This window comes from Ochotona curzoniae, unplaced genomic scaffold, assembly GCF_017591425.1.
Source record: "Ochotona curzoniae isolate NIBS_2020 unplaced genomic scaffold, NIBS_Ocur_1.0 scaffold_1852, whole genome shotgun sequence".
Classification (NCBI taxonomy): domain Eukaryota; kingdom Metazoa; phylum Chordata; class Mammalia; order Lagomorpha; family Ochotonidae; genus Ochotona; species Ochotona curzoniae.
The window spans coordinates 12,871,588-12,892,324 of NW_024467087.1; the positions used below are offsets into that span (position 1 = coordinate 12,871,588).

General features: G+C 42.3%; 1 protein-coding gene across 1 annotated transcript in view; it reads left to right on the forward strand.

Annotated features, from left to right (window-relative positions):
• Positions 1-11,321, forward strand: part of GPC4 (glypican 4) — a 113,085-nt gene extending 101,764 nt beyond the window's left edge. The window contains exons 4-9 of the mRNA XM_040999712.1: positions 3,625-3,790; positions 8,447-8,577; positions 8,667-8,813; positions 9,414-9,550; positions 10,428-10,603; positions 10,690-11,321. Coding sequence (XP_040855646.1) covers positions 3,625-3,790; positions 8,447-8,577; positions 8,667-8,813; positions 9,414-9,550; positions 10,428-10,603; positions 10,690-10,892 — 960 coding nt within the window. The 3' untranslated portion in view covers positions 10,893-11,321. The remainder of the gene's footprint in view (positions 1-3,624; positions 3,791-8,446; positions 8,578-8,666; positions 8,814-9,413; positions 9,551-10,427; positions 10,604-10,689) is intronic.
• Positions 11,322-20,737: the final 9,416 nt, after the last annotated feature.

Sequence of the window (20,737 nt, forward strand, 5' to 3'; positions counted from 1 at the left end):
AAAATTTCAAGATTTGGTCCATCTTTTGCTATCTCCTGGGGTGTGAATTAGCAGGAAGCTGGTATCCCATGTATAACCCAACTTGAAACCAAGCAGTCCAACATGGCATGTGGGCATCACAGCAGCATCTTAGACAGTGTACCAAATGCCCATGCCAATCTTCTTACCCCTTAAGCATGACACTAAAACTTGAGGATCTCTAAGGTGCCCTTCCAGTTCTGAGGTTTCCATTTTCCTAAGATGTTGGGTTACTTCGCATCTCCACGCCTGTTTGCTCATCTGTAAAATGAGTGGTGGACCAGTATCAAAAGCTCTATAATGATCTGTGACTTTAAAGGAGTGCTCTTTTAGCTATTCTGGAGGGCCATTCCTCCAGGATATTGGTGAGCCAAGATTTGACTACATTAATACATAGTTAGTAGAACTAATTTAATGCCTAGAAAACATTTGGGATTGGTTAAATCAGTGGAAAAATCCTAATCCTTCGTTGAGAATGTTGACTTTAGTGGATATGATTACCATCTTGTTGTTGCATGCTTTTAGGCTAGAGTTGTTTGGGATGAGAGAGAAAATGCACACAAATACATCAGAGAGGAGTCTGATCGTGTTGAGTTCTTCTCCTGACAGTACTAATCCACTGTTCCTGTTCCTAAGGGAACTGTTGATAAGTGGTAACCAGAGTAACACTCCAAGGCAAGTGAAGTTCGTTGACAGGCGAAGTTCATTGACGGGCTGTCCCACATCCCAGCATCTATTCCTTGTGGTGGTATTTGCTTTGAAATTTTAAGTTTGCATAACTGGTTAGTACTGCTAGAGAGGAATGCACTAATCCTCTGATACTGACTTTGAAAGGAGGGTAGGACAGACAGAATGAAGACAGGAACTTTTTTTTCTTTTTTTTCTTAAGATTTATTTTTTAAATTTTTATTGGAAAGGCGGATATATACAGAGAGGAGAGACAGAGAGAAAGATCTTCCATCCGATGATTCACTCCCCAAGTGAGCTCAACGGCCGATGCTATGCCGATCTGAAGCCAGGAGCCTCTTCTGGGTCTCCCACGCGGGTGCAGGGTCCCAAGGCTTTGGACTACTTTCCCGGGCCACAAGCAGGGAGCTGGAAGGGAAGAGGGGCTGCCGGGATTAGAACCGGCGCTCATGTGGGATCCCAGGCGTGCAAGGCGAGGACCTTAACTACTGCGCCATCGCGCCGGGCGCTTTTTCTTTTTCTTTCTTCTTTTTTTTTTAATTGATTACATTGCATTATGTGACACAGTTTTATAGGCACTGGGATTCCCCCCTCCACTCCCCAACCCCGCCCCCCCCACCATGGTGGATTCTTGTTGCATTACCACAGTTCAAATTCAGTTGGGATTCTTTCCTTGCAAGCATCTGCAAAGCATAGAGTCCAGCATCTTATTGTCCGGATAAGTTCAACAGTTTCTTGGGGAGAAAGTCTCTTGTCTGAAGGTAGAACCGACAGAGTATCATCCCAATCAATTAAAAGCCCCAACATTACATCAGTAACAATTTATAATGAAATGGAATTAGTTGACATGATATTGTGTAACCAGCATATTAAAAGAGAGAGAGAGGAAAAAAAAAAAGAGTGCAAGTTCTGAACCACATCCTATGACTTCTACATTGACATTACAATTATTAGTTTATATACAACTTGGTTCTATACACCTTAAAATGGCTATAGATTACTATTCAGCTGTCTATTTTAATTTTAGTATTTAGCAGTTTATAGCGTTGAAGCAAGATTTTGCAGAACTTGGCTGTTTTTTGGGTAGTCTAACTCTATAACTGTAACAAAACATATGTCAACAGTTTGGGTGAACAGTTTTAGGAGGGGTGTGCAGAGAAATCTTCAATACCCTAGTGAGGAGTAACTAATCTTTGTGTCCCACCCAGTGAGTTATAAGTGCATCCTCAATGCCTGTTTCCTGTTTCTAAGAAGACAGGAACTTTTAATGAGCCACGATACTTCTTTCTAACCATTGATGGAAGTGAGTCACAAGATATAATCAGTGCTTTTGCACCCAAAGCAAGTTCACAGTATTGAGCCACAAAGATGAAAATAGGTCGTATTTCTCTGCACAGGACACATAGCCTACTCTGACTGTACGCTGTTGTCATCCTTGCTACTTCTCTTCCTCATAGGCTTTTTTGTTAAGGGTCTATGTATTTATTTGAAGGGCAGAGTTAGAGAGAGGCCTTCTTTTGGTTCATTCCCTAAGTGACCACAATGGCTGGAGCTGAGCCACTCCAAAGCCAGGAGCCAGGAGCTTCATCTGGGTCTCCCACGTGAGTGCAATGACTCAAGGATTTGGGACATTTTCTACTGCTTTCCATGATGCAGCAGCAGAGAACTGGATAGGAAATTGAGCAGCCAGAACTCCAACCAGCACCGATATGAGTTGCCAGACAGACAGGGAGAGCTTCCATTCACTAGTTTACTGTCCAAATGCCTGGGACAGCCAGGGTTGGGCCAGGCCAAAGCCAGAAGTCCAGAACTCAATCTGCATCTCTCGCATGAATGGGAAGAGCTTTAGTACTTCGGGTATCACCTGCTAGCTCTCAGGATATATATAGATATAACACATATATCCTGAGTTGTAATTGGGATTGGAGTTGGGCCCTCTGATGTTGGGTGTAGGTGTCTGTTACTTGCTGCACTGAACACCTACCCGCTTCATATACTTTTAGCAACTCCGCATGTCCTGCCATATGGCGTCTCACAGTTTCTGCCTGGTGTTCATACCACACTAAATTCTGGTCCTGTGCACATACCTTTGCCTCGAACAATACTCCCCACAATTGTTCAGCCCTATTTTGGGATGCCAGGATATGCCAGTCCACTCTGCTATAGTATTGATTTGATTATTCTTGTTTGGGTTGTTCTTCCTTCACTTCTCCAGTTCAATCCAACCCCTTCTCCAAAATCTAACTGTAGTGTCCCCTCTACCATCAAGTGTTCCCGGCTTCAGTCCCTAGAAGTGTTCCAGCTATTCCCCAGTTTGACATTCCTCATACTCAACCTTGAAGAATACATCCATTAACTTTGTCTTTCTGCCCAGCTCTTGGCACAGAACAGAGCACTGTTAAGGTTCCAAAGGCAGTCATATAGTCAGAGTCAAAGAGAAGATGCGCTTGTGTTCCAGTCTGGCAAAGATAGTGATCCTTGAGGCCACTACAGCTCACCTATGGTTGGCAGGAGAGGGAGCTTCCACTACCATATGTGATAACCTGTTCTGCAAAGTGATTTGTCAGAACACTTTGCAATAATTGAGTGTGTATATGAGGAGAGAGAGAGAGAGAGAGAGAGAGAGAGAGAGAGAGAGAGAGAGAGAGAGAAATACACCCTGAGAAGTAAGTAAGGAGGAAAAAAAGGTATAAGAGTTTGTATTCTGGCACATTGGGGTCTCACTGGGACACCCCTTCCCCTTCTCTAAAATCAATCTACTTTACCTCTTCAGGAAACTGGCTAGGCCTGGTAATCATGATTATTCACGATTCATTGTCAAATGTATGGGCAAGCCTTCAATGTCAACCTGATAGACTTGATTTTCCTTGTGTATTTCAGCTCCATCACTACTCTCTTTTTTTCCCCACTGCACATTAGGTAAATCCCACAACCCCGTGTACCCACGCCCTGTTGAAGATGATCTACTGCCCTCACTGCCGGGGTCTGGTGACCGTGAAGCCCTGTTACAACTACTGCTCAAACATCATGAGAGGCTGTTTGGCCAACCAAGGGGATCTCGATTTGGAGTGGAACAATTTCATAGGTGAGCTCTAGCAGTGAACAAGGAATGCTGTAATTGCTCACTGTGAGCTTCCTGTTTATGACATTAGTCATTTAGTGTTTGCAAACCAGCTACTGTTGGCATTTCTGGAGAAACTGTGCATACAGTGACTAACAAATTTTAATAACAAGAAAGTGCCTTTTTGATCTTTTTCCCCAAAAGGTCAGTTTGAGTTATGCATCTTGGACTTGGTTTCACATACAATGAGGAGTACAGCCTTCAGGGAGCTGTGAAAGCAGCTTCAAACATGTTCTATTACTCTACAACCAAATCTCCCACAGACCGGCCAGATAGCAATCTGTTATGTGGATCAGGTGCAATCCAACTGTGGAAGTTTAGGAATTCTGTTTGTGTAGAGGATTTAGCCAAAGCAGACTGCTCTGGTAAGAATGGAAGGAATTTGGTCCTGATAACTGTAAATATTTCTATGTCTACCACCTAGAAAAACACTACTGGATTTGAGATGGTAGTGTAAATGGACTGGCCAGTTTTGGAGAAAGTTAACGATGGAGGGGGGGGGCAACAACATATTAGGACTTATATGAATGGCCCACCATCAACTTCCTTAATGTCTTATTAGCGAATCTAATTACTTCTGATACATTGGGGAGCCTCTGGTCCTGAGTGGTCATGGTCCTGTGCACAGGTACCAACAGTGCACACTGGTTGCGCTCTCCCCCACCCCCAGTCACATTTACATAATTGCAAAATTTGAGTGTCTTTATAAGCACCTATTTTTCACTTATTTGTTCACATCATGGGAACATGCATGCAATTTGCTGGCCTTTTTTTTAACACTGATGTGGGGGGAGTGTTGGGGAATGCTTTTTAGTCTGCATGAGAGCTAATTACCATATTAACTCTGTTTGAAAGTGCATCAATAAATTGGCTCCAACAGATTCCTAAGAACATTGACACGGGGGGTGGGGGGAGATGTGAATATTAAGCGCTTCAGCACAATTGTAGCCTAAATACCTCAAAGCTAGAAGACCTGGGGAAAAAAACAAAACAAAATAAAAAAAACCTCCTTTGCGCACAGTAAAGCAGAATCCAATGAAAGAGAAGGCATAAGACCAGCAAAGACACACAGGCACAAATGGCAGCACATCATGCTCCGAATGAAGCCAGGGCAGGAACTGCTGTTCACAATTTATTTCTCCTGGAAGTAAAAGCCCGTGACATTTCCAGATCAAAACTTGCTGTCTGTCTGTCTCTCTCTCTCTCTCTTTTTGTTTCTCTCTCTCTTTAATCCTACCCTTGTCTCCACACCAAATGTCAACTTTGAAATTCACTTTTGCTAAATAGAGGTTTTATGCAAAGTTGGTGAGCCCTTTACCTTTTGCCTGGGATGTGCTCTTTCCAACCAAAATAGTAAAATTTGCCGTATCTACCCAAAATATGGTAGTGATGCTGTATTCCAGCTTTGCCCCAAAGACATCAGGCATAAAACGCAGAGGGGCATACCCATTGAACCCTTTGTCATTCACGTTTCCAGCAGAAACTGTCCCTCAAGTCCTCGTATTCTTGTCTTAACGTACTAATTTCTCCTACGTATTTTTTTCAAGAGTTCACAGGTCCCTGTAAATCAGAACCCTGCTCTGGCTTACTTCATTAGTGTTTGCAACTATTTACTCTAAAACCAGACCTTTAGTTGCTGTTGTTTTTGTTTTGTGTTGTGAAATTACATTTGTTGTCTTGCAAAAAATATAATTCAAACCAAATGGTAAGTGATAGGATTTCTGAATCGAATTTCCCCCCAAGTATTTTAAACGATACTTTTTGGAGGGATGAGGTTATATAATTGTAGCAGAACTTCCCTTTTAGCTGGCATGCTATTCTTTATTTCTAGTAAGCTGATATAAAAGACAAGCCATAATGGACATTGTTAATCTGCAGTGCTTTTTCATGAATTTTTCACAAGGGTTTAATTAATCTACTCTGTGGTTACAGAATTCAGTCCCAATTTACATGCCTCTGCTGTAGATTCTTCCCCCCCCCCCCCGTCTCTTCCTTTGCAAAGAATTTTTCTTTTTCCCTTTAAATGACTTCAGTTAATGAATGGTCAAGGTCTTTTTTTTTTTTTTGCCCCACTTCTTTAAATCAGTTCTTGGGGTTAAGTCGGGAAACTGCCTTTTGTTCTTCCAGTCAGGTCCTGCGGCTGAAGATGTGGGCTTCTGATTATTGGCGGCACAAAGCAGGAGTCCCTTTCCCTAGTGAGAGGGGAAGCCTTTGTTGCTGGGGGCCATGGGGAGCCACTCAATGCTTAGGATGCTGAGTGCTGGAATCCTGCAGGAGGATGCGGCCTCTACCAGCCAGAGGATGGGTTTTGCAAGTCTGCTTTCTTGCTGCCCAGCCCTGCTTTGTGTCCCCTGAACTGCACCTGCAGACTGCCAGGAATGCTCACTTTTTAGTACAAAGGGAAATCCTGTCCATCTTTATCTGGAGGAATTCAAGGAGTTGAAACACCTTGGAGCTCAGCTTCGTAGGAGGGGCCGGGTACATGAAACCTTCAGTTTGAAAACACTTCAAAAAGTTCTCAGAAGAAAAGATTATGTTTATGTTTCTGCAAAAATCTTGGAAATCCAAACATAGTTTTGTCACAAGCCAAGCTTTCCATGAAGTTTTGTTTTAATCCCTCACATACTTGGATTTCAGAATTTTTTGCATCAAATTAATTTACCTTTTAATTCCATTTTTCACACACTTTGTATTTCTTTCATAAACCAACCTTGCCACCTCCCCCACCCACCCCCTGCAAAAAAAGTATCTAGAGAAGCTCAAGTTTTATAATCAGGTGCGACTTTTTTCCCATCACATGCTGTGGCTGTGTTAACTTTCATGTTAGTCATCATCAAACCGATTAATGTCACATGTTGCTGCCAATGGGCATTCAGTATTGGGACCACAGATCGGGACACCAGCCAGTTCCTGGCAGGACACGAGAGCCATTTGAACAGCACGCTAATAATAAGAGGACTAGTGACTTCAGTCGACAACCGGAAAACCACAACATGCAAGCAGCCAGAATCCTTGGATTTGGCCTAGGGTTTCTTATCGGGAAGAGGAATAATGAGTAATGGCCAGTCAGGATTTGTCCCGGGGTTCGAGGCAGCTTGGACTCCCAGACCAGGGGCTGCAGGCCGAGTGCATTTTCAGTCGCATTCTTCAGTGGCGCAACACGCAACGCCATGGCACCGGCCGCAACAAAGGCCCAGCTCCACTCTCCCTTCCCAGGCCCTTGTGGATGTCGGGCTGGCTCACAGTTTACAAAGACGCCAAACAGCCAGAAGAATCTGGGTTTATGTTTCCTTTCAGGCTTTCCCAAACACATCAGTGATCTGGCCTTTCCTGGCCACTAGGGGAATAAGTAGTTACAAAATTCACTGCTTTTTTCCTGTTTAAACTTCTACATTTTGGATGTTTATTAACTGTCTATTCACAATATTTTTATTTGGAACAAGCGATTTCTTCTCGGCTTATGAAGGAATGTGCTTTCTCTACATTACAACCCTGATTGCTTTGACAATGATGAACACATTGAAGTTGTGCTCTACTTGTTTATAAAAGTCTCCTTATGCTAGCACATCAAAAGCAGTTTTCTCTCTCTTTTAGTACAATGGTATATTCATGCTGTCAGCCTTTACTTAGAGGTTAGAAGTGTCGCTTTATTCGTGCTTACCACAATGCAATCTGAAACTTCATTTGTTATTACTTTCCAAAAAAAAAAAAAAATTGCATTGCGTGGATATCTATGGGGGGGGGGGGCGGCTTGGTGACACTGGAATTGTAGTTTAGAGAAATGACCCCAAGGTTGCAAATGTTGGGTAGCGTTTGTTGTAGGTTGAAGGTGAAAGGTTGATGGCCAAATTGTTTCATTGATATGCTGATGTTTAAACTGCTTTCCCCTGGAAAGTTTAGGTGGATGCTCAGCTGGCATGCATGAAGTCACTAGTGCAGAATGGGGAAGCAAATGACTTGCAAACTTATCATGACCAAATAAATCTTCCTTTTTCTCCTTGGGAATTTTTGGCTTCCAGTTCTTACTGATTTTCCATGATAGGTATCAGGTGTGAGCACCAATTCACAGACACCCAACAAACAAGCAAGAAACAAGTACAGCGCAATTTGTGCAAATTTGTATTCCATTTGGAAAATCATCAGGATTCCTAGGAATGCTTTCCCAACCGTGCACGCAGGGACCTGATAGGTCCCATGGGAGAAAACAATGAAGGCAAGGAATTGGTAGGCCAGGATTTTAACCCATTTCTATTTCTGACACTTGTAAATGAAATCCATGACCAAAAAGTTGTGGGAGAAGTGACATGTTAGACTGCTTCTGGCCTTATCCAGTGACAGTCACTGACATGAGAAGGAATGGAGGATGTATGCAGTGGGAGATTCCCAATTGGGTTTCCTGGCTGTAGAACAAAGGCCATTTCACCCTTTGGAGGTCTAAGTGATACCCAGTGACTAGATACGAAAGGGTGAATTAATTAGGGTGCTTGCCTTCCATTCTTCCCCCCGCCACATCCCACACAGGAAGCAGAAGAAAATTCTGGACTGTTGGACTGTTTACCCCAGGCTGAACTCACCATTTTCTTTTCCTGCTGTGTCGTTTTTGTCCACACCTCCCATTAGATGCGATGCTCATGGTGGCAGAGAGACTGGAGGGTCCTTTCAACATTGAGTCTGTCATGGACCCCATTGATGTCAAGATCTCCGATGCCATTATGAACATGCAGGAGAACAGTGTGCAGGTGTCACAGAAGGTAATGCAGTCGGATACAGGGAAGGGGAGCCAGAAGCTTCTGCTCTGTCATGTGACTACCCTCACGTGACTGGGCTTACTCTGCTGCAGGTGTTCCAGGGCTGCGGACCCCCCAAGCCCCTGCCAGTGGGACGGATTTCTCGTTCCATCTCTGAAAGTACGTTCAGCGCTCGTTTCCGACCCTATCACCCTGAGGAACGCCCGACCACAGCGGCTGGCACCAGTCTGGACCGCCTGGTGAGCACTCTGATAGCATGGCTGCGTTTAAGCACTGAGAACTGAGAATATTTGCTCATAATGGACCATTTGCAAGCATGGGTCTTTAAGGTGTAACTGTTTTTTGGGCAAGTCGAATGTGAATGTTGGTAAATCGGTGTTGCTCGTATGCTGGCTCAGGAGGTTCTTACATGTAGATGGAATACACAGGCTCTTGCCTGAAAACTTTAGTTCCCACTGGGTTTTTCCTGAATATCTACTATGTGCGTATCATGAGGCCAGAACAGGGTACCTTGGATATATAGGGCATGCCTTGGTTTCCCCAAAGGCCTCATCAGAGAGCGAGAAGAGCATTTCAAGCTTGCTAGCCCTCAAGTGACAGAAGCAGTAGATCCTAAGATGGATGGAGAGTAAAGAGTCACAATCAAGGGACAACAAGTGCACATGTTGGAGGACACACGGAGGAGGGCACCCCAGGGAAATAGGCTGGGTGGGGCAGAGGACCAAGGACAGGCAGAGTTCTCAGAATAGATGCTCCAGATAGGCAACAGCTGTCTGAAAGGCACATCCACAGGTAGTTTGGTGTTGGCCATGGGTGGTCTAAAATGGTGTCTTCCTTAGGTGACAGACGTCAAGGAGAAACTGAAGCAGGCCAAGAAGTTCTGGTCTTCTCTTCCGAGCAATGTTTGCAATGATGAAAGGATGGCTGCGGGAAATGGCAACGAGGAGGACTGCTGGAATGGCAGAGGCAAAAGCAGGTTTGCTGCCACCAGTGAGCGGGTTTGCTGTGCCTCCCTTTCCTGCTGCCCGGGCGAGTGTTCTCTGCCAACAGTTCAGAGAAATCCTCAGTCCCCAGCTACAAATGGAGGCTTTCTAGAATGGACTTTGCAGCAGAAACATGAGCAGGCACCAGAGTTGGCTGTGTCAGGGCTGTGCCTGACAGGAACAGGGCAGGACTGTTTAAACTACCAGCTGTCAGAAGTTTGTGTTCCCTTGCCTGATGCCCCTTCCCTTCCCTACTCAATAACTGATACAGGTATCCATTCTTGAATGAGAGCATTTTACTTTAACTCCCCACACCCCCACACTCCCAGCTCCACAAAAGGAATGATTTTTCCAAAAGCCGTGATGGTCAAATGCAAAAATAGGACATATGCCCAGAAGAGAAAGAGATTAGGGTTTGTTAAGAAGTTCAATTAGGGGCTGGCACTGTGGCACAACAGGTTAAGCTACCACTGATAATGCTGGCATTCTCTATAAGTGCCAGTTTGAGACCTGGCTGCTCGACTTCCAATTCAGTTCCCTTCTACAGGCCTGGGAAGGCAGTAGAAGATGCGTCAGGTGATTGGTTGGGAGACTGTCTGAGAGACCTGGATGAAACTTCTAGCTCCTGGCCTTTGGCTTGGGCCTGGCCCAATTCTAGCCATTTGCAGGAGTGAACAGCAATTGGAAGATTGCTCTCTTTTCTTGCTCACTATCAGTAACTCTGCCTTCCACATAAATATTTAGATCTTTCAAAGTTTTCCTTTTTTTCCATTTAGTTGTGCCCAGTGGAAAGACTAGAATCCAGCAGAAATCTTGGGTGATATTCTCTTACTTTGTGCTTTACCTTAATTGGATTGCTTCTCATTCTAGATACCTGTTCGCAGTGACTGGAAATGGATTAGCCAACCAGGGCAATAACCCAGAGGTCCAGGTTGACACCAGCAAACCAGACATACTGATCCTTCGCCAGATCATGGCTCTTCGGGCTATGACCAGTAAAATGAAGAACGCTTACAATGGGAATGATGTGGACTTCTTTGATATCAGTAAGCATTGGTGGTTTTGATGTACAAATTATTGTTGAAGATGAGAACAACTGAAATGAAATCCTGTTCCTTTTTTTATATAATAGGTGATGAAACGAGTGGCGAAGGAAGTGGGAGTGGATGCGAGTATCAGCAGTGTCCGTCAGAGCTTGAGTACAATGCCACCGACCATGCCGGCAAGAGTGCTCACGACAAAGCCGAGAGCGCTGGCGCCTGTCCTGGCTCACAACCCTACCTCCTCACTGTCTTCTGCATCTTCTTCCTGGTTGTGCAGAGAGAGTGGAGATAATTTTCACGCTTTGAGAAAAAGCGTTCATCATCAAAAAGTTGCAAGGCACCAGTTATCACTTTTCTACCATCCCTAGTGACTTTGCTTTTTACATGAATGGACAACGATGTACAGTTTTTACTGTGTGGCCACTGGTTTAAAAAATGCTGACTGTTTTCATTCAGTTTGTGGGTAAAAGGAAATTCGTACATTCAGTTGGTTCCTGCTTCCCCACAATCATATTCAACGTGGCTAACAATGTAGGTACAGAACTGTAGTTAGTTATGCATTTGTGATTTTATCCACTATGTTGGTTTGTTCTATTTTCATTTTGTTTGTGGGTTTTTTTTTTCCAATTACAGTCTCACCTTGTTTCTTACAAGAAAACCAGGGTCCTTTCTTGGCATGTAACATGTACGTATTTCTGAAATATTAAATAGCTGTACAGAAGCAGGTTTTATTTATCATGTTATCTTATTAAAAGAAAAAGCCCAGCAAGCAGCAAAATTTCCATTTATCCCTGTTATTTTAGTTGCCTTATCTGCATAGAAATGGAGGTGATTTGGGGTTTTATTATAATGATGATTATGATTAAGTTAGGAGAGAATATAAAGGTACAAGGAGTCACTTTGTCAGAATGTGAGCATCAACAAAAGAAGCATGGACTTCATCAGTAGCTGGGGATCAGAAGAGACTGCTGACTGACAGTTGCTGTTGAGTTGAATTCCGTAAGCTGAGATCACACGTAGATCTGTTTCTTAAGCCTACTTATACTGAGAGTGTAACCCATTTTCAAGATAATTCATGATACTGTCTCACTTGAATGATGAGATGTTCAGGAGGTCTCGCTTATCACATGGTCACAGTTGGGTTTGGGGGTGATTTTTGTTTTTATATTTTTCACAACCAGGCAAATTAACAAGCCAATAATCGAATGCCAGTTTTCACATCTATACTGATCATCTTTTAATTTCTGTCCCAGTGACAGCAACAAGTGGCCTAGCACCTCGTTTGGGTCCCCAAGTTACAGTGGTCCAGATGTCAAGCCCAGCCATTGACAGGGTGACTGTCTTGGGGCCAGCCTGAACTGGGGCTGGGCTCAGGGAATAGCTGTCCATACTCAAGCAAAGGGTTTGGGTTTTGGTTTTTGTTCTCTCTCTCTCTTTTTTTTTCTTTTTGTCTCAGCATGTGTATTTACATATGGTTTTGCATCCCAGATTTTTTTTTTCCCGAAGAAAATATAAGGTATCTAATTTGAGTCTTTTTCTTGCCCTGCCCCCTTGGATAAAGCAGGTTCACAGGCATGTGCTACTCATCAGCCAAGAAACCCACTTGGAGGAGAGCGAGGTGTCCAGTTTTTTTCATGTGTCTGCATATGGATTATTATTTTTTTTGGAGGTTGATGGTGGGAGTTAGGAGAGAAGGTAGAGCCAAGAAGTCTACATCGGAGCAGTGGCGCTTAGCCATGTGGGTGAACTAGCAAATACCATTACCTGCTGTTTCGGGCCAAGAACTGACAACTGCCTTGGCCCCTTTGCACCCCTTTCCTTGTGTCCTTACGAAATGACAACTCATAGAACCATGCGAATGGAACCAATCACTTTAAAAGAGGTTTCCCAAAATGTCTTAAGAGATCCTAGATTTCCGCAAGTCTCTTCCTACACTGGACAGACATTGAGATCCCAATACGTTCTACAAAACCAAAGACCCACTGAGAGGTCGTTTGTATTACTGTTCACTCAGTTGTAAGAGTAATTCTCTATTTTTATATTGAAACATATTTGATAGCTCAGGGTCTGCATTTCATTGAACTTTTTACACCAAATTCTGCAGAATGGTCAGAATGGCATATCGGTGGCTGTTGTAAACAGAGGCTTAATTTTTATTAGAAGTAGCTAGTTATTTATTAAAGCATGATGTTAATAAAATAGGCATATTCTGGCTGGTGTGTGTGTTTTTTTAAGCAAATCGCAGAAGACATCGAATTGAAAAGGCACTCCATTTTATGTATGAGGAAAAATAGATTGTAAATAGCTAAGCTGCTTTGTGAGAACTTGGAAAATCTGCTGATATTTAGTAACTACCTCAGTTGTGAGGAATTTCCTTTTAGCTTAGACTGCTATTACTACTTGGTAGAAATGAATCTGGTCTCAAAAATATGGCTCAAAAAGTTATCCCCATAGACCTTGTTAGATTGTTTTTAATTTAAAACCTTGAACTTTGCCCAGCTGTTTTCTTTCAGTCAAGTTCCCTAAACCAATAACATTTTCCGAATTAAATATTCCTGAAGGTTCTCCGGACTCTTACTGAGTTGTTTTCTCTCTTCACATTTTTTTCTGTTACCCTTTTATTATTTAAATTGTGTCTTCCTTTTGAACTTGAGCTATGAAATAAACAAATCATAGATTTTTCCATTCAGGTCTGACTGGATGTTGGCTTCTAACCAGCTGGCAGGCTTACTCCCATCAAGACACCCCTCCCCCCAAAAAGAATAAAGGTGAATTGAATAGTTTAAAACCTTTAGGGTTTAGAGACAGAATAAAAGCCTTGTTAGGAAAAGACATGATTTCCAGAATTATTAATATGTGATGGTATCATGTTTTACAAAGTCATTCATAAATTATTTTTCTTTCAAACCCTTAACCTACTCTATCTTAAGAAAAATAACCCTGCAGGTCTTAAATTTATATTTAATTTTATAACTAGTGATTAGCATGTATTGAGTTTTCTTAATTTTAAAATATTATTAGATTGTGTGTGTGTTCTCACCTATCGGTTCACTCCGCATGTGGCCATGGTAGCCGGGCCTGGGCTTGGGCCAAACTCAAAAGCCAGGAGCTCCATCCAGATCTCCCACTTAGGCAATAAGAACTCAGCTGCTTGGACCATCATTGCTGCCTTGCAGCATCCACATTAGCAAGAAGCTGTAGCTAGAGGCGAGAATCTACTCCAGGTACCTTATGTGGTATGTAGGTGTCATAACCACGACAATCTGAGTGATTACCCCAGACACCTACCATTTTGATAAAGGCTCTGCAAAGAATTGGCTTGTGCTTGTAAACTTTCGTGCCTGAGTCCCAAACAATTAGGGACAAGTGCAAGGCACAGTGATGATGTCACTGCTTGGGATACTTGTATCTGTTATTGGAGTACCTGGTTCCAGTGCAGGCTCTTCCACTTCTAATCCTGTTAATGCACACCCTTGGGAAGAGTATATGATGTTTCAAATACCAGAGTCCCTGCCATCCACGTGGGAGACTTGGATTGAGTTCTCAGTTCCTGGCCTCAGTGTGGCCCAGCCCTGGCTGCAGCAGGCTTTTGGAAATTGAATTGATAATGAAATGTCATATCCCTCTTGCTTTCTCTGTCTCCTCCCTCCCTCCCTGTGTGTGTGTGTGTGTGTGTGTACCTTTCAAATAACATAAAAGTAAATCAATGTTAAATGAAACCTAGCAGTTTACATGGAGTAAAAATTGTTGGTATATATAGAATGGAAAATTTATGTAGCTATTACTACAAAACATTTTGCTCTCACTTCTGTGTGAGCAGAATATGTCCTTCAGAACTAAAGGGTAGTAATTTAATGACCCTGTGTGTTACAGGAAGGATATGTGAATTTGCATAGGTGTGTGTGTGATTTCCCTGCTAAGCAAATGACAAAATACCAAACACAACATTCTACTTTGTTCAAGATAACAAAGTTCTCAAAAATGCTTCCAAGGAAAAGCCTCGTCAGAAAAAATGTCTATAAGCTTTACAAATTCAGTTTCTACTTTACCGGTTCCTGCTCTTCTTAAAGTCCTTTTTTGTGTGTGAGGAAAGATAGAATGATGATTATGGAGGCAAATGTCATACATTAGAATCTATCTCCTTAAGTTAGTTGGCTTTATTTTAGTGTTTATTTTTAGCTCCTGAAAGGCAGAAAAAGAATCTTCAACCCCCTGTTCATACTCCAAATGCATGCAACAGTTGGGGCCTGGCCAAAGCCAACAGCTTCAAATCCTTTTTTTTTTTTTTTTAATTGGAAAGCCAGATATTCAGAGACAGAGGGGAAGATCGTGTATCTGCCGATTGATTTCTCAAGTGCCCATAACGGCTAGAGCTGAGCCAATCAGGAGCCAGGAGTTTCTTCAGGTTCTAACCACAGATACAGGTTCCCAAGGCTTTGGGCTGTCCTCTTTCCCAGGCCACAAGCAGGTAGCTGGATGGGAAGTAGGGCCACCGGGACACAAATCAGTGCCCATATGGGATCCTGGCGTGTGCAAGGCGAGGACTTTAGCCACTATGTTACCACAGTGGGCCCAGAAATCTCAAGATTTTTTTTTAAAGATTTATTTATTTTTATTACAAAGTCAGATATACAGAGGAGGAGAGACAGAGAGGAAGATCTTCCATCTGATGATTCACTCCCCAAGTGACTGCAACAGCCAGTGCTGTGCCGATCCAAAGCCAGGAGCCAGGAACTTCCTCCAGGTCTCCCATGTGAGTGCAGAGTCCCAAGGTGTTGGTCCATCCTCGACTGCTTTCCCAGGCCACAAGCAAGGAGCTGGATGGGAAGTGGGGCCGCCAGGATTAGAACCAGTACCCATATGGGATCCCGGTGTGTTCAAGGCGAGGACTTTAGCTGCTAGGCCACTGTGCCGGGCCCAGAAACCTCAAATTTTATCCAAGTCTCCTGCTTCAATGTCAGGGGCCTGAATACTTGAGCCATTCTCTGTTGCCTCCCAGGATGCATTGGGAGGAAGCTGGATCAGAAGTAGGGTCGCTTGGTTGCAAACTAGCACTCGAGTATGGGATACAACCATCGAAAGTGGTGACTCCACCTGTTCTTGCACAATGCTTGACCCTAGTTTGCATTTCTTAAATATGCAAGTAGTAGACCTTCAAGATACAAATCAGTGTCTAGGACTCTTATTCTGAAGGCATGATACTTTCAAGCAGGCATTTGGCCTAGTGGTTATGATGCTGCTTGAGATAGCCACCCACGTCCTATAGCCAGGCATCTGAATTCGAGTCCTGGCTCCACTAACAACTGTAGCTTTCTGCCAGCGTGCACTCAGGGAGGCAGCAGATGATGACTCAAGTGGCAGACTTGCACTGAGTTTACCTTCCAGATATCTAGCCTGTTTCTGATCATCACGGGCATGTTGGGAGTGAACAGTGAGTGGGAGCCCATTTGCTCTTCTCACTTTTTTGAATAAACAGTTAAAGATCCGGGAGGCAGTTTCCAAGACTGAGGAACAGTTTGAGATTAGAGTGCTATTGGCCAAGGTGTACAATGAGGACACTGTGTTAAGGTTCATTTTTGGTAGTATGTTTTCTTTAGTGAAGCATTGGGCAAAATAACTGGGGAGAGCAAATTAACGCTGAGTGCTTTGGAGTGATTCATAATAGCTCCTTTGCCGTGAAACTTACGCTATCAGCACAAAGTTTTCTTAATTCTGTCTCAAGCTTTGAATGAAAATGAAACTATTAGGAACATGTGTAAGTAGATTCTAGTTACGTTGCATGAATTCTGTTCAATAGTTGAGGAATCATTAGGATATGCAAACAACTCACCTAAAGTTCCATGTATGTGTTTGCCAGATCATTGCATAGATCCATTTCTCACCATGAAAGTCAGTTGTAGAATTCACTCTGCTGTTGACATTTGTTTCTAATTTATTTTACTATTCCGTGATACAGTTTCATAGCCTCCAGGGTTTCTTTTCCTCCCTCCTCAAGTCCTTGTCCTCCCTACTGATTCCCCCTATATTGTTACAATAGAATAGTCCTTCACAATCAGTCATAAGTCCATCATTCTGCTATTTAAGTGTATCCTCACATTGTAATATGGACAATGGCAGAGTCCAGCATCCTATTTTCAAGATATATTTAAAAGTTTCATTGGGAGTTCATCTTTGATCTGAAGTAGAGATGCATACTGCATTATATCTTCACATCTGGATATGATAGTCTCTGTTACAGTTACTATACATCCCCTTAAATGAAAAACCATAAAACAAAAACAACAAAGAAAAATAGAAAATTTACAACATGAAGTCAAATAACACTATACTGAATGACAAATGTGTCGCTGAAGAAATGGAAAAGAAAAAGACCTTACTGAAATAAACGATGCTATTGTGTGACCAATGAGTCATTGAGGCAATTAATAAGAAAAGCAAGAATTTTTTCTGAATGAAAGAAAGTGAAAACAAAAATATGAAACCCTTGAGATGTAGCAAAAACAATATTGAAAGGGTCATTGATCTTGTATTTGCATAAAGGTTGCCTTATATCAGAGAGACCATATTTGTCCTTTTGGGATTGACTTGTTTCCGTGACCACAGTGCTGTCTAGTTGAGACCATTTGATTGTAGTTCATTCTTTTTAATGGCTGAATCATATTCCATCATCATATTCCATGGAGTAGATGTACCACAGTTTGTTTACCCTCTCTTGATGGGCATTTGGGTTATTTCCATGTCTTTGCTATTGCAGATTGTGTTGCTATAAGAGTCACAGATAGTTTTCTCATATGCAGATTTCATTTCTTTGGAAATACTCCCAGAAGTGAGATAGATAGGTCACACAGCAGGTCAATTTTCAATTCTCTTCGCACTCTCCATTCTGAGTTCCGTAGTGGTTGTACTCCCCCCAACAGTGATGGAGGGTTGACATTCCTTCTAGAAATATTAAGCACTCTGAAAAAGAGCTGAGGATTGTTAGATCTTCCTGCAAAGATTCCAATGGGTAGAAGTTGATAAAATGACAAATGTGGCTAATGACAAGTGTTTTCTCTTTTTGTATTAAGTTTCTTCTTTTTAAAATTTTACTCTTTATTATTATCATTTTATGGCACAGTTCCATAGCCCCTGGGATTTCCCTTACCCCATCCTCAATCCCCTCCCCCTCCACTGAGTTCCCCTATATATTAGTATAGTATAGTTCTTCATAAACAATCGTATATCCATCATTGCAGGCATGGACACTGGCAGAGAGTCCAGCATTCTATTGTCAAGATATAGTAAACAGTTTCATTGGAAGTACATCTTTGGAAGTAGAGATGCATACTGCATTGTATCCTCACATCTGTTTATGATAGTCTCCATTACACAGTTACTATACATCCCCTTAAAAGAAAAACCACAATACAATATCAACAACAGGAAGAAAAATAGAAATTAACAATGCTGTGAAGACAAATAATATAAATAAATAACATGAATAAATGACTAATGTGTCGCTGAAGAAATGAAAAATAAAATCATCTCTTTAAAACTCATATTTTTCAAATGACTCAAATCATACGGTACCATCATTTTCTTCAAGAACACTTTCTTTTTTTAAAGCTTTGTTTTTTACTTGAAAGAATTGCATAGAGGGAGTGACAGAACTTCCATCTGCTGGTTCCCTCCACAGATGATCTCAAGGACCAGGGTTGAGCCAGCAGCTTCTGGGTCTCCCACACAGGTGCGGGGTCCCAATGCTTTGGGCCATTCTCCACTCACTCTTTCCCAGGCCACAAACAGGGAGTTAGATGGGAAGTACAGCAGCCAGGACCTGAACTGGTACCCATATGGGATCCTGGCATTGTAGGTGGAGAATTAACCTGTTGAGGCTCCTGCTGGCCCCCCAAGTAGGGTTCTAATGATCCAGTTCTGGTTTTGCCCAAGTTTTTGCAACAATTTCCTTGTTCCCTTCTATTGGGGTTAATTCTTGTTTCATGTATGATAGGATTAAAAGGGGCAGTGTATATGTTTGTGTGTGTGTACAGACACACACACACACACATATATATATATATACAGATTTGCTCATTCATCTATTAATTTATCAAGCACCATCTATTCATTTTTCAACTTAATCTTTGGCAGAGTTCACCATGTCACTTCTGGGCTGCCTTCCCCTGGCTGTCAGTGGTGTGTGGGAATGCACACTAATCTTAATAATTGCCTAAAGGGGAACATGATTAGAAAAGTAAGTGTTCTTGCCAAGCAGAAAAGTACAGATAAAATGCTCTCCAGAGTACAAATAGAACTTTCTTAGATAGACTGCTGCCTGTGATTTGCTTTTCTGTGTCATCACAGATAGCCTAAAGCCAGCTAGAACCTGCTCTCCACAGTGACTCATTACAGAGGGCACTTTAGGGCCAAGTTGGCCATATAAGCAATCATCAGTGGGTGATTCTTCTGTATGCATACATTAGAATTCCAACCACATTTCAGTGCATTTTGTTTCTAAAGTTCTTTATGCTGTCACCTCTGTTTTTAAAATGTAGTGAAAACTGATTTTATTCTGCTATTTTACTTCTGAGTAGCTTGCAGCAAGTTCTGGCATCTGCATCAAACGGTCACTTAGACATGTTTACTGCGGGAAAAAAATGGGTGATTTTGTGTTTATTCATTTGTCACCTGTCATCCTCTAAGAACTGAGGTTTGGAGAACCTGTGTGCCCAGCCCTAAATCTTGGCCACAACAATTAGACCACACAGTGCTATGGCAAAGACATCACTGCATTTTGTAGTTGTGTCAAAGGACAAAGAAGTTAGGAGGCTTGCCCAGGATTTGCAAATAGTATAAGAAATGCAGGAGCTAAATTGGAAGTCGAGATTGGTCTGCCATCAGAGCTAGTTCATTTCATGTGCTGCCTTTCCTTTGGTTTCCTCTTAGCCTTTATTTCACATGATCTGAATTCTTAGGGAAAGACAAGGTTTGTCAGGTGACCACATATATTGATTTATCCTGAAGAAAGATCAAGTTAGTAACCATGAAAGCTTAGCAGCCTCTCTGTCTTCCAAGTGAAGTGAAAGCCAATAAATACATATTTTATTTAGAAGAAACAAATGAGCATTTGGCTCAGCAGTTTCTATACCACTTGGGATGCCCACATCCTGTTTCAGAGGGCCGGCTCTGATGGCACCCTGGGAGGCAGCAGCTGATGGCTCAGGTAGATGAAGCCATTCCACCTGGCCAACAGACTTGGATCGTGTTCTAGACATTTGACTTCAACCTTGCTCAGCTGTGGCTGTTGTGGGCACTTGCAGAGTGAATCAGATGTGTTTCTCTGCCTTTCTAGTAAAATAAAGAAATAAAAGTTCAATGGCTATGGAAGGCCGTGTTTGTCTTGGCTTAGCTGAGTATGTTTGAGGAAGATAAATTTGTGTGCCTGGTTTCTCCTTTTCTTTTAAAATTTAAATTGACACATGATACCTGTGTATGTTTGGGGGGCATAGAATAATTTAATACATCTACACAATGAGTAATGACACAAGCAGGGTACCTAAAGTTTTAATTTCATTAAATAGGTTTAAAATTTTTATTCTTGGGCTCGGTGTGATAGCATAGTGGTTAAAGTCCTTGCCTTGTACACGCCAGGATCCCATATGGGTGCTGGTTCTAATCCCGGCAGCCCCACTTCCCATATACCTCCCTGTTTGGGGCCTGGAAAAGCAGTGGAGGATGGCCCAAAGCCTTGGGACCCTGCACCCGCATGGGAGACCCAGAAGTACTCCTGGCTCCTGGCTTCGGATTGGCTCAGCTCCAGCCGTTGCGGCCGTTTGGGGAGTGAATCATCAGATGGAAGATCTTCCTCTCTGTCTCTCCTCCTTTGTATATCTGACTTTGTAATAAAAATAAATAAATCTTTAAAAATGTTATTCTTTTTAAGTTTCTTTATGTAAGAAGAAATTTTATGTATTTCATATATATATGAATTTAAGAGCATAATAATTACTTACCCTATCCTAAGTACTTATCAGGCCTATGTGCTGGGGACTCTTGTATGCTCTTCATTTTATTTTGAAATAGAAATGATTATGGACTATAGTTACCCAACTGTGCCATTAAATACCAAAACTAACTCTTCCTATGTAGCCGTTTTGG